The sequence below is a fragment of the Macadamia integrifolia genome, unplaced genomic scaffold (genome assembly GCF_013358625.1).
Source record: "Macadamia integrifolia cultivar HAES 741 unplaced genomic scaffold, SCU_Mint_v3 scaffold429, whole genome shotgun sequence".
NCBI lineage: Eukaryota > Viridiplantae > Streptophyta > Magnoliopsida > Proteales > Proteaceae > Macadamia > Macadamia integrifolia.
This window is the reverse complement of record NW_024870326.1, coordinates 70,210-83,595: the sequence shown is the minus strand read 5'-3', so window position 1 is coordinate 83,595 and position 13,386 is coordinate 70,210. Positions and strand designations below refer to the sequence as shown.

The following is a 13,386-nucleotide window of genomic DNA, read 5'->3' as shown; positions in this document are numbered from 1 at the left end:
TTTTGTATATTACATGTAGACATATACTATGCATGCCTAAGCCTAGCGCCCTTCAATGCCTTGGGTCGCCTAGTTGCCATGACAATTATGGCACATACCTCAGGATATATCGGGGACATCAATAAATAGGTAATTGGTCCAAGCTTGCATTCCTAAGGCTGTGCAGCTGAGACAAGAGCACAGCAATTCTAGGATAAAGCTGCTAAGGACAAACACAATGCATGTTGTGTTCACTGTCAAGTTACTGGATACTGCAACTGGAAAGTAGGAAATGCAAGAGAATATTAACATTTTCACAAATAAGCCCTCTGGTACAACTTCATTGACACATCACAACCTATGAAAGACACGGTTTGACCATCCAATATATGAATGATGTCTCTCCAGAAGTCCTGACAATCATGCAGATTGCAATGGACTACCATGGACTATATGGGAAGAAGCCACTTTCAAAACCATAAATTTTACTTCATCATACTTGAACCCTAAGGATGTTGGACCTAAACAATTGAGAAGGTAAGGCAAGGGCATAAATGGTCTCCGAGCATGCTAGGTTCTATCAATAATCAAGAGCCTATATGATCAACTACTGACCCATTATCTAGTTGCATTCTTCGTCTCACCTATGATACATCATTCAGGTTAATAATTTGTCAAATGAAACTTGAGATGGCTAAAGCTACAGCAAATAGAAACCAGAGAAGAGGTCCTAGGATCTGCAGAACTCATAGAAAGTCAAGTCATGGGTCAGTCCACTTCAGCAAGCTATTAATTTTTAACCAAGTATCCAATTATTACTCACCAGATGTTCTACTGAAGAATTTCTATATCAATATCAGAACATATTTCAACATTAATTTGTTTAGGGCCCTCAAGTGGAGTAAGGAACTCTGAGGGTTTCGTTATTAGTTTTTGCCTCTTCATTAGGAAGATAAGATTAAATGAACTTCAGCTTCATTTGAATCACCCCCCCCCTCTGACTGTCCCACCAGAGCAGAGGTGCTTCTCATGCAAACCATTATCTTCCCTTAAACCACAGAATGGACATTGAAAAGGCAACAATGAGTTAAATACAAAACTTTCTGCATGTGTGATAAACATGCTGCGTAATGGACATAAAGCTGGGAGCTATACCGCTCCAGCAAGAAGCAGAACAGATCAAAAGTGGGCAAGCCCAATAGTTACATTAGTCTACCTGGAATGCAAAAATGAGAACGGCATGGACCAATTTTCAAGTGTAGATCAATATCTCACGAGAAACAGTGGCCTGAAGAGGTAGCATTTGGAGTTTGTACTTTTATTTATAATAGCAACAGAAATAGAGAGTAAGCATTACAAAGTTGGGAATAGATAAATGAGGATAAATGTTACCACTGAAAAACTGAAATAGTAAATACACAAGGAAGTAGAAAGGAACCTGAAATAGGTGCTCTGCGTAAGCACTGACATTCCGCAATAATTCCTGCTTTGCATGGAACTTTCTGAACCTTTTAGCATAATGATTAAACCTCTGCAAGTAGCACAGTTTGCAGGCACTATGAAGCAATTGGCAATAAATTACAATACTTATTCAGTAGAATCCCACACTTAAAAACAAAAGAGTGTCCCCATACTATCCATTTTTATTTCCTGAAGACGATAACATATAGCAACACCAACAAAAATGATAATAACACCCAAGAAAACTAGTACAAGATACCCTAAATATTTAAGTTTGCCGAGATGCAGTATAAGCTTCCAATAAAGTTAAAATGGAAAACACAAAGTCTAATTGTTCAGCACTTTGACTAGAGGTTAACATGAGCTGGAAAAGCACATCATTAGCCTCTTCCTTGATGATCACATTTTAGTGGAAGGCAAGATCAGAAAATGAAGAGCGATAAGCTGGCCAGGAAAGAATTGAAGAAACCAATAACTTGTTAGGGTTCAGAGCTCCATTTCTAGCATATTTGGACAAAATCTATCCGTATTCCTTGTCTTCCTTTCAACTTGTATTTTGTAATCTGTCTTAGTTGGCCAGCATATGGAAGTTAGGCTTGTAAGGTTACATGTTCTTCCTTCGTCTAATGAATTTGTTATTCATTAACAGCATGTCAACTTAAAAATAAGGATCACATATTCCGTTCAGTTTGATGCAACTAGAAATGACATAATCCATGGCAAATCCCAACTTTAAGTATGGAGTTTAGGTAATGCAAACTTTATGTTGAGACCACCCATTTACCAATCGAATCACCATCTTTTACCTCATGTCACAACTAGCAAGCAATAACAGGTTTTACCTTTGTGGAACCCCTGAACGCCCCTCCACCACCCTGCATAAAAGAGAATTATGGGTAAGGGAATGTGCTTTTAGTTTAACTTTGCAATGAGCTTAGAAAAAGCAAATTAAGCAGGAAAGGAAGTATATGAACAACTCAAAAGCTTAGTTCATTACTAGAAGCCAGAAACCATAGTGCTCACTAGCCTCATTACTGTACTTACGTCGTCCTTTTGATGAAAGTTACAAAATTTATAAAGTTGGGAGGGCAAGAAGAAACGGAAATGGGTGTGGCTTGTTAGTTCTCAAAAACAAATATGTCAATAGTCATAAATGCATAGAAGGGGAATCAATGGTGAATTAGATGATGATTTGGAGCTTACCACTATATCTCCAATTAGATAATTCTCTCATCACTATATCTACACTACAAACATGCACATATTATCACAAAATGGAAGGGGAAAAAAATGTTCTAACCCAATATTGAAAGAAATCATATATAAAACTATGAAATTTCTCTGAATTCCAACCCAAACAACGCAATAATCACACATAAGAGAAACAGAGAGAGGCCCAGATAAGATTACTTATTATAAATTAAAAGAAAAGGAAAGGGGCTTACAGAATCCCAATGGGTTCGCCTTCTTCGATCTGAAACTGGGGTTGAATGAAAAAGGGCGGCTCTGAGAGAAAAATGGATACCCTGAAAGTTGTTATTAAGGGCAGTTTTCATTACGGAATTCATATCAGCGAGCGGAAGTAAAAGAGAGAGAGGATACGAGGGGTGGGGATTGGGGAATAGGATTGGGAAACATGAGGATTACACAGGTGGTCTTCCTCCCTCTGCTGAAACTGGAAGTGTAAGAAAGAACGAAACTTTGAAAAGCGATGTAACCCGGGCAAGAGGCCGACTTACGGTCCATGACGAGTCAATTCCGGGTTTAAAATCCAGGAGTCGGGATCCAAATCAGAATCGGTCAGCGTTAAGGAGGAACCGGTAAGCATTGGCCCAAGTATGCCCTAACACTAGTTTCTGGAAGGATCAGATCCTCTCAAGTGCGTCCAGTGCACATCTGACGGCCATGGGATGCCTCTAGCCGTTTGATGTGCAATGGACGCACCAGAGCATTGGAGAGGATCTAGGTCCTCGAAGGAACCAGAAATGGCACTATGCAATAATAAGTCTAATGCCAAAATTTTGTAAAAACGTGTTCTTCAAGGTATTGATATTGTATCAACCATATTGAGGGATACTATCAATATCTCAAGTGCCTAATAATATTACAGTAACATTGTATTGATCTATATTGAGGACAAAATGGTCGGAACATGTTTTTATTTTTCTAAAAAATGAAGACAAAATCATCTAAACAATATTAATATCAGTTGAGACGAATACTAATCCTGATACCATGATTTAAATCCATACTTGATATATACATGGCATATTGGACGGAGTTGAAATTTTGTGAATGCATTGACCTCAAAATTCTATACTCACATGTTATATACACTGATACAAAAGAAAGGGAAATTTTTGGGGGAAAATCTACAAATGTGACTAGGTCTTATCGAAACTTTCTTCTAAGATTCTTTTCCCACGTCAACCCCATTAAAACTAGGTTTTGTGATACTCATAGAAACAACCTCTAGTTTCCCTAAGCCCTATTTGTTTAGTGTAAATTAACTATTGGGGGTACAATGTCTTGTATTTTATCACTTGCAAAAATGGACTAATTCCAAAGGACCATTAAGTGGCCAAAGAACTCAAGGTTCTGACGTTGTCATCGTTACCATCGAGGTGGTGACAAATTGGACGGTCCATGCAAAAAATTCTTTTGGGGACTAATTTGGTATTTTGATAAATTTCCTATATAGAGTTCGATATGTATTAGTAACAAGGATTCTTTTTTAGTAAGCAATATGAGAGAAGTGTGATGACAAGCGGCTCTAACCCTATTCTTCATTAATGGTAAAGTAGGATCTCATCTCACCATAGAGGTAAACAATCATACTGAACCATATAAATCATTGTGTTTATTATGCGATTGTTGTTTGAGATTTTCATTTGTTTTCTTCATTGTTTTAGGTTCTATTTTCTCCAAGACATTCTTTACCCTTTTTTAATACTAATATACGCGACCCTTTTATTTATTTATTTTTTCTCCTTTCTCTTAACAATCAAAGCCATCCTAAAGACTAAAGCCTGACCTAGCACAATTAGGGTCAATGTACCAGTGCTGGGCCTACTATACATGGCTAATCCATAAGCATGGTTTCAAGCATCGGTCTCGTATCGGCTATATCGGCCATATCAGATAAATATTGGCCGAGACCGATCTCCAATCCTTGATCTATCTGGATCGGTGATCCATATCATTTTAGGGTAAAATAATAAAAAAAAAAATAGTACTTTTTAAAAAAAGTAGGGGTAAAATCAACCGATACCTACCGATCCGATTGAATCAATACCGATACCATCTCCTAAATCCATGTCCATCAATCGTGAAAAACGTTCTCTGCCACGAGTGCAGCGGTGCGGCTAGCATCTGATGGCCGAGACAACATCGGAGCACGTGTTGATGTCGCCTCAACCATCCAATGCTCGCCTCACCACCGAACTCGCAGCAGACAATAATCACTCCCATAAGTCGTATGACTTATCCAACCGTTAATTGTTCAAAACCGTTTGTTGGAGTGATTACACAATAGTGGACCGTCCCAAGAAGCTTATCAAGACAGACTCTTTTGATGAATTTTTTCCATAACATTAGTTGATATTTGAGAGCTGAAAGATTAAGCAAACATTGTTCATACATGAAAATAATTGCCTGGCATAATTAATATAACGTGGCATAATAAATTCATCATAGTTAAGAGGTTTCAAGTTTGAGCCTTGTGGCCCTCATCTTCGTCCTCTCTCCCTTTTATAGATGCACATATACGAAAATATAACAACACCCTCCCCTTAACAAAAGAAGAGAAGACTAACACAGGTTGAGATGAATCATACAATTTCATTAAACGAAACAAGATACACATTGAAATTTATTGCCAAACAAAGCTGTTGTAGACAGAAAACGGTGTGTTGCATGCCCACAATATCTAGTTATCTACCACATGGTGGAATTAGTTAGCACCTAAACATTATAGGCATGTTCCCATACTACAACCTAATTTCAACCAAAAGCATCTTCGTATATGACTATTAATGGAAAAGGGTTATCAATTCAATGGCAATAACTGATTTTTTTCTTAAATTATTAAAATTATCAACTCTTTGACAATATGATTTATAATTGAAAGAACAAAGAAATAATAATTCCATTCTATTATGGACCATGCTGTTGAAATGGGCATTAAAATTTGATGCCGTATAAAGTCAGCTACATCAACGAATCCTCCCCCTCCCCTTTTTTTTTTTTTTTATTCGTTGAAATACTTTAAAACTAAACCCAATTTTTTTTAGCATTAAAGAAATAGGGATAAAAATACGTTGCCCTACATATATTGTCAATTTGCTATCTTATACACGAAGTCAATAGCAGACAATAGTAAAACAATATACTTTTTTAATAAGGACAATATCTTTTATGAGGAAAGAAGATAGTCTCACATAGTTAGAGACAGGAGAAAGGGGAGAGAAACAGAGACAGAGACGAAATTCACACTGACTTTCTTCCTTTTCCCTAAATTTGATGTTTAATTCATCACCATAGAGAGAGAGAGAGAGAGAGAGAGAGAGAGAGAGAGAGAGAGGCTGAAGCATTTCAATTTGAGATCAGACAAGCACTAAAGTGAAAGGTTCAAGATGATGAAATCCAATATAACTTCAGTTCAGGGCACATATTCTATCTTGTATGTCATCAAATAAGAAAATGGCAAATAGACAATTCAAAGACCAAATAATTCATCAAATTGTCAAAATTACCATATCAAATCATCCAACTTCACCATCAATCAAAAGACCAACCTTTTCTCTTTTGTAAGATACTAGAACCGAAAATGGATGAGTCTTGAAGCTTCTATTCTTCTTATTTCTTTTTTCTTTTTTAGAGGGAGGGGGTTGTAATTAAAGAGAAGTTTCCATTCTCCCTCACTCAAAAGTTGAATAATTGAATCCCACCTCAATTTTTATTGTTTTTTGGGTGAGCATACCACCTCCACATTAGTTATACAAAGCAGGTTCGATTGGCTTTTCTTGTAAAACCGTCGGAGGCAAACTCGAATCCGATTCTCTTTACCCTAAAAAACATATGCTAATCCCACCCACCACGAGATGGGATCACTGGAAATGACCTTACACCCCCAACCCAAACCCAATGAATTCTTATGGGGAAATTTTTTATAACCTTTTAATAATAGTTTGGTCATATAAAGTTTGGGAAGTTGTTCATCAGTTGCGTGGGATCCAATCAGTATCCCCATTTGGTTATAGATATGGAGGCAGGAAGATCATTTTAAAACAAGATTTGTACGGAATAAACTCTTTCCGAATGGAAAACTCAAACTTACAATAAGAAATCATACACTTGGCAATCTCACGGTCAAAGAAGAAGCTTATACCTAAAAAACGTCAAAAAAAAAGTCACGAGCTTGGAAACTCCGCTGAATTAGCACCCCCTCTCATCTTCTTTTAAAATGATCCTTTTGAAGGAGAAAATAATAGTAATGCCTTAGTTCTATTAATATTGGTATGATATTGTCATATTTGGATTATGGGTTTTACAATTTTAAAACACATTGTACCATGTTTAGAGGTTATTAACTAGCTCAGCAATAGATTAAAGTTTTGCACACCCTTATCAATCTTCTAAACCTCCTAGTATTCTTGGATATCATATTATTCTTCATTTTGGCTACAACACCCCACTGTGGTCCCACACACTGTTGAGGTCCACTCTGATACCACCTGTAACGTCTCGGTTCCATTAACCTTGGCACAGTATTGTCCTCTTCAACCCATAGGCCTCAAGCCTTTAAAACACGTTGTACCATGTGAAGTAAGCTAGATATTATTAACTAGCCAAACAATCTCCCCCTAGGCGATGTGTGACTAAAGTTTTGTATATCATCACCAATTTCCTAAACGCCTTAATACTTGCTGTATCGATATCCTAAACTCCTTGTACTTTTCGTATTCTTAGTGAGGATACCTCATCGATCTCCTAGGCATGCATAGGTGCACGCTGGGTGTTTTCATTCTCTGTCGCGGGTTGATTTTTTTCTCTACCCATGGTGACAAGATCCCTTATCTTCAAAGTCGTTAGATGAAAATGTCACACTTTCTACAATGGTAAGGGGAGAAATATGATCCACAATTCTCTTTCTCTTCACCATGAGTGAAGATAAACTTTATTTTTGTTTCAATAATAATAATAATAATAATATGGGATAATTAGTTGGACACCTCATGTATTATGGTCAGACTGCTTCACGCCCCAAACTATTGACAAGTTTACTTGAACAACTAGAAAACCTGATGGTGTTAATCTTCTGTTAGTGGGTAAATGAGAAGATCATTTTACCCTTATGATATTCAACTAAAACTTGTGAACTTAAAATGACCAATTTACCCTCTAAGAAAAGCCAAATCGATTAAGCATCCATCTTCCATCTCTCTATCTTTCTCCTTTCTCTATTCTGCTCACTGTTGCAACTCCTTTCTCTCTATCCATCCCGCTCGTTGTGAAAACCATGCCTCTCTCTCTCTCTCTCTTCACCTTTTGAAATCTCTTGCTCCCCATCTCTTATGGGTTTGTTTCGTCCTTTCGGGTATGATCAAACACCTTTGCCATAAATGGCATCTTGATTTATCCAATAATTCCCCAAGCCAAATCTGATCTCTATAGTTCACCCAAGATGTGGGTGAATAATGTTTGATCAATGAAATTGCAGCCATTCCTTTATATGATAATGGGTGAACCCAAAATCAAAGAGAGAGACCTCAAATTTAGAGGAAATGAAAACAAGAGAGAGAAGAGAGAGAGAATTGCAGCAAACTCATCACTGCTGGAGATGGTGCTTTCATAGGGGGAAACTCGATGCCTCATTGGCAACGTGTATGATTCGGACGCATTAGAATGGTAGAAGCACCAACCCACTATGCTTTCCTAGCACTAGAGACGACCGCAACTTCCTAGATTCCAAAACATTACTTTTGGCGTAGATAAGTACCTCCTCAATAGTCCATCAACTTCTCCTTGGCAGACTTCACCCGATCGACATCACCTTAAAACACGGGTTCAATCATGAGCCCCAAACTCACTAAACCATTACACAGGTATACAAAAGTCATTAGACAGCTCTAGCCATTACCCCAACGACCATGTCGAATACAAATCTTCATCCGACCACCAAAACATAATGCATTCATTCATGATGGGCAAGAGGAGATGGGACCGAGAGAGCTACAGGGCAAGAGGAGGTGACAACAATATGGAGGAGTTTCACAGAAGTTGCAGTGGCAGACGGAGAGAAAGGGGTGGAGCACAAGGATTGGGAATGGGGGAATCGTAACAACGTCAGTTGCAAGGAGACTGAGTGCAGCAACAGTGGAGACAGTAGGTTTCAACCGGAGATAGATTTAACGATTGAAATGTACAGAGAAGGATCAGACGATCAATAAAGGGTAAGCATAGAAGAGGTGTTGGACCATCTCACCCTGCTAACTTGGAGAGCGTTTTCCCTAAAGAGTAATTTGAGCATTTAAGATTTTCCCCACTCATGATATCATCGTTGAACGATGACTGAGGAACTAATTATAATAAATCTTAAATGTAAGAGTTGTTCAAATAAAGTCTCGCCATAGTACAAGGGTGTCCAAGTAATTATCCTTAATAAAAATATTAATAAGGAAAAACAACTACTTCACACCCTATAAATTTCCCTTGATTATTATCCTTAATAATAGTATTAATAAGGAAAAACAACTTCACACGCTATCGAGATAAATTTCCCTTGATTTTCATGCATGGCTATGGTTCTTCCAACCATTATGTGCACTCGCTACCAATCCAAGATTTTCAAAGTTCTATTTTCTTCTCCTTTTTTTTTTTCTGGTCAAAATCACTTTACCTAATCTATTCAAGTTAAAACTTGTCATATGAGTCTTAAGAATTCACCGATCCACAAAATTTGGACCCACAATACCATAACATACACTTCAACAATAATAATGAATAACCTATAAGCTCTAGCTACTGTAGGGTCTAGAAGGGGCAAATATGCACAACCTCACCCACCTCACCCTTGCTTCGCAATAGAGGCTATTTCCAAGTTTCAAACCTCTGACCAACAACTTAACTGTTTATTCAACAACAATAATAATAATAATAATCTTAATAAGAATTGTAACCATATCAGCAAGCTGATCTCTAATAATAGTAATGGTCCCTTGCAGTAAGGGACAATTATTTGTCATCAAAGTGAAGTAAGGGCCGTTTGATAACGTTTCAAGAAACATATTTCTACTGTTTCTGTGTCCAGAAACGAAACAAAAAACGTTTGATAAAATTGTTTCATTTCACTTGTTTTCAAAAATTGAAATTGAAATTGAAATTTATATCTATTTATGGTTTAAGAAATGACCCAACAAATAGAACTTGTTTCGTCATTTTTTAAAATGATTCATGGCTATTCTTTTGCTGGTTACCATCAACTTCCAAAAACATGACTTATCAAAAACTTTCAATTCCGTTTATGCTTTTAGAAACGATAATTTTGAGCCCGTTTGATAACGTTTCTAATGTTCTTATTGCAAAAAACTGCAAAAATATAAATTTCCATTTCTAGACACAGAAACAAAATTAAAGGTGTTTTGACGAGTCATGTTTCTGAAAGTCTATAGTAACCAACGAAAGAATAGCCATGAGTCGTTTTTAGAAATGACGAAATAAGCTTCTACTTGTTTCGCCTGGATCGTTTCTTGAACCATAAATGAATAGAAATTTCAATTTCAATTTTTGAAAACAAGTAAAACAAAACAATTTTATCAAACGCTTTTTATTCCGTTCCTGCCATTTTTTGATACAAAAAAGGCAGAAACACGTTTTCTGAAACGTTATGAAACAGGCCCCAAGAAATTGCATTTATCTTATATTCCCAACCGCAGGGACAAAATTTTTTTTTAATACTGTTTAATGTAATTAATCTGTGAAATAACAGAATTTTTCCCCATTGAAAAATATATATATATATATATATATGATATTTTATTTTAAAAAATTATATATTTTACCAAAAATCATCAGTTAAGCAGAGCTTCAGTCATAAATCCACCCTTTCTGAAATCCAACCAGGGAAATTCCCGGTTCGAGGTACTATTATCATCTCTTCAATACTAAACCTCTGCAAAAACCTCCCACTATCATCAGTAGCAGTTGAAGTCCAAAGGATTTCTCCACAATATGGATGGTACACCATGGATGATGATTGATGATAGCCCAGGTAAAGTTACTCAAAAATATGAGCAAATGGTAATTGGGAGTCCAGGGTTTCCTCCTCGATGGCTGCCGTGGTCGATTGAATTGAAGAAAGCCCATGGAAGAGTTCTCAGTGGATTCCAATCTTCTGAAACTACAGCCAAAGAATACCCATATCACTCAACCAAGACGACTCTTTAAAAAGATAGCAGAAAACTTGACATTAAATCATAAATAAAAGATGAACAAAACTTCTCCTTAGATTGTCAATAATTCTCTGCTCTGGAGATCCCCAGTTTCTGCAAATCTAGTTCAAGCAATTCAAATAAGAATTCCTCCACTGATAAAGAATAAAAACAAACCAGATACATGCTTCAATGTTTACATGAAAAGCACCAAATGAAACAGAAACTAACATCAGAAAATATTTCTATTAACTCTTTAGTTTCAAGCATAACAAAGAAATTTGAGAATTTCAATCAAAAAGTAACAGAAAGATTAGAAACGACTACGAAAACAGAAAATCTAAACATGCAATGAACAAAGGTTTCTTAGTTCTTTCCCAAACAGGAAAAAAGAAGCTGGAATTTTTCTTCCATTTCAGCTTGTGGGAGTAAAGTTCAGCAGAACTTGCTCATGGCCAAGGTCAGATTAACAAAGAAGGAAACATGAAGACAAATCTAACATCCTAAGAGGTCATATATACAAAAATTTGCACAGAAAACATCAAAAGATTAGAATCCCAAGAGAAAATCTGTACAGAGAAGAGGCTTAATCCAGGTGGGACGATTACAATCAGTCACCGTCGCCGACGCTCTTCTCCGAGCAGATCTCCCAACCCTCTTCGTTCTTCAGACGCTTCTCCTTGTTATTTTCCTTCGCCGCCCGATTTCCCGTCTCCAAACACAGCAGTCTCCTCAAGTCTACCAACTCTCTCACCATCAAGAAGAGCCGCTCCTTCATCACCGTCGCCGACGCTCTTCTCCGAGGAGACATCCCAACCCCCATCGTTCTCTGATACGTTCTCAGACGCTTCCTCGATATTTTCCTCCGGCGCTCGATTTCCCGTCTCCAAGCACAGCAATCTCCTCCTCAAGTCTACCATCTCTCTCTCCATCAAGAAAAGCCGTTCCTTCAGTGTCAGGTTCTCCTCCTCCAGCTGTGCTATGTGAGAGCCCTGATCGTCCACGCGATTCTCCAGCAAGTTCGCGTGCTCGTCAGTACAGTTAGGGTGGTAAATCATCTCAAAACGGCTCAAGTCGTGATCCAATCTCCTCTCCACCTCAACATGCTCTTCAACATCACTCTCGCTCGAACCTCCTTCGTCTTCTTCCTCATCATCACGGACATCCTCTCGGGCTTCATGACCTGGAGATCGAAGCCTGATCAAACCCTTCATTGATCCATACCCATCAACCCCCCACTCTTCCTTGGCCATATCACCAAGAACCTCCCTAGACGGAGAGAATATCGGAGTTGGGAGAATCGCTGGGGTTACAGGACAGGGGGAGACGAGTGACGCAATTCCTCCAGATTTCTTGGCTCGGATTATGAAAGATGACGTGTTCCTAGGGGCAAATGGAGCAAAACGATTATTGAACTTCTTCTTCGGATAAAACCTACGAGCCTTCAATCGATTCTGAGACTGCAGTTCATGAAGGGTTGGGGGTTTGTAACCTCCACCTCCACCACCACCGGTAGCGTTGCCATTGATAACTACGCCCTTCTCCTTCCGACCTTTCCGTTTATCAACAAACTTTTTCCCCTTCCAATTTCCCCTTCCAGGTTTCGGTGCCACAAAAGCCTGCCTCGAAGCATTCTGAAACTTACCAGGATCTTCAGACGGCTGTGGCAGCGGAGGTGGATGTGGCCAGATTCCATAAACACGATTCAACATTTGAGACTGACTCATCATCTGAGACTGATCGTTCATCAGATCGGCAAATCCAACCAATTAAACCTAGATCGTACCAAACGAAACCCTAACAAACTATACTAGGATTCAGCTTCTTGCTCAAGATCGCTAATCCAAGAAAGATTCAATAGCGTCTATAAGAAAAGATCTAATTTTCCAAGATTAGCAGTTAAAGAAAACCCTAAAAACCCTAGAAAAACTCGTTTTTCCAAGGCAAAACAACAGAATCGAAATCCGCAACCAAAGAACTATTAAATCAGAGAAACGTTTTGCTATGTAATACTGTAATCGAAATTCCAAATCCTCTCTCTCTCTCTTGTCTCTCTCTATCCCTCTATAGATTCACAATCGAAGACAAGCTGTGAAACGGTTAGGAGAACGTAGAAGAGTCCTTCTCTGCGGAGCTATTTATATAGAGAGAAATGGAAACGGACGGTTAGATTTTCGTATTAGGTATGAACGGTTGAGATTGGAAACTTGTGAGATCCGAATTAGTTTCGGACTTCAATTTCAACTTCAAGTTTGGATTTTTCGAGGTAGAGTTGTAGAAAAGGAAGTGTAAGTGAAATGACTAAAAATGACATAATCACTGCTTTTACTTGTAAAGAGGGGTTTAAGTATTTTGGTCATTTCATAGAAGGTCAGTTGATCTGCGAACATGTGCGGTCAAGGACTGTCGCCTGTACACGTGTACACGTATACACGAGCGACAACGCACACATGTGTGACTCGTGTGAACGTTGAGTGGCGCTTACGTTTGGGCCGCACGCGTAGGGTGGGCGGAC

General features: G+C 38.2%; 2 protein-coding genes across 2 annotated transcripts in view; both read right to left on the bottom strand.

Moving 5' to 3' along the window:
• The window catches only part of LOC122068584, a 7,292-nt gene extending 4,111 nt beyond the window's left edge, over window positions 1–3,181 (bottom strand). Inside the window, exons 1-3 of the mRNA XM_042632444.1 lie at window positions 2,886–3,181; window positions 2,283–2,315; window positions 1,418–1,510 (exon numbers count right to left, since the gene is read on the bottom strand). Coding sequence (XP_042488378.1) covers window positions 1,418–1,510; window positions 2,283–2,315; window positions 2,886–3,008 — 249 coding nt within the window. The 5' untranslated portion in view covers window positions 3,009–3,181. The remainder of the gene's footprint in view (window positions 1–1,417; window positions 1,511–2,282; window positions 2,316–2,885) is intronic.
• A 7,293-nt stretch (window positions 3,182–10,474) lies between these two features.
• LOC122068585 lies at window positions 10,475–12,977 on the bottom strand. Its single transcript, XM_042632445.1, has 2 exons — window positions 11,480–12,977; window positions 10,475–10,840 (listed from the first exon to the last, which is right to left on the bottom strand). The coding sequence occupies exon 1, from the start codon at window positions 12,617–12,619 to the stop codon at window positions 11,555–11,557; it is 1,065 nt and encodes a 354-aa protein (XP_042488379.1). The 5' UTR covers window positions 12,620–12,977; the 3' UTR covers window positions 10,475–10,840; window positions 11,480–11,554.
• Between the last annotated feature and the right edge of the window lie 409 nt (window positions 12,978–13,386).

What these genes read in the sequence shown, in the direction of transcription:
- LOC122068585 (XM_042632445.1), bottom strand. Translation starts at nt 12,619, where the DNA reads ATGAACGATCAGTCTCAGATGATGAGTCAGTCTCAAATGTTGAATCGT.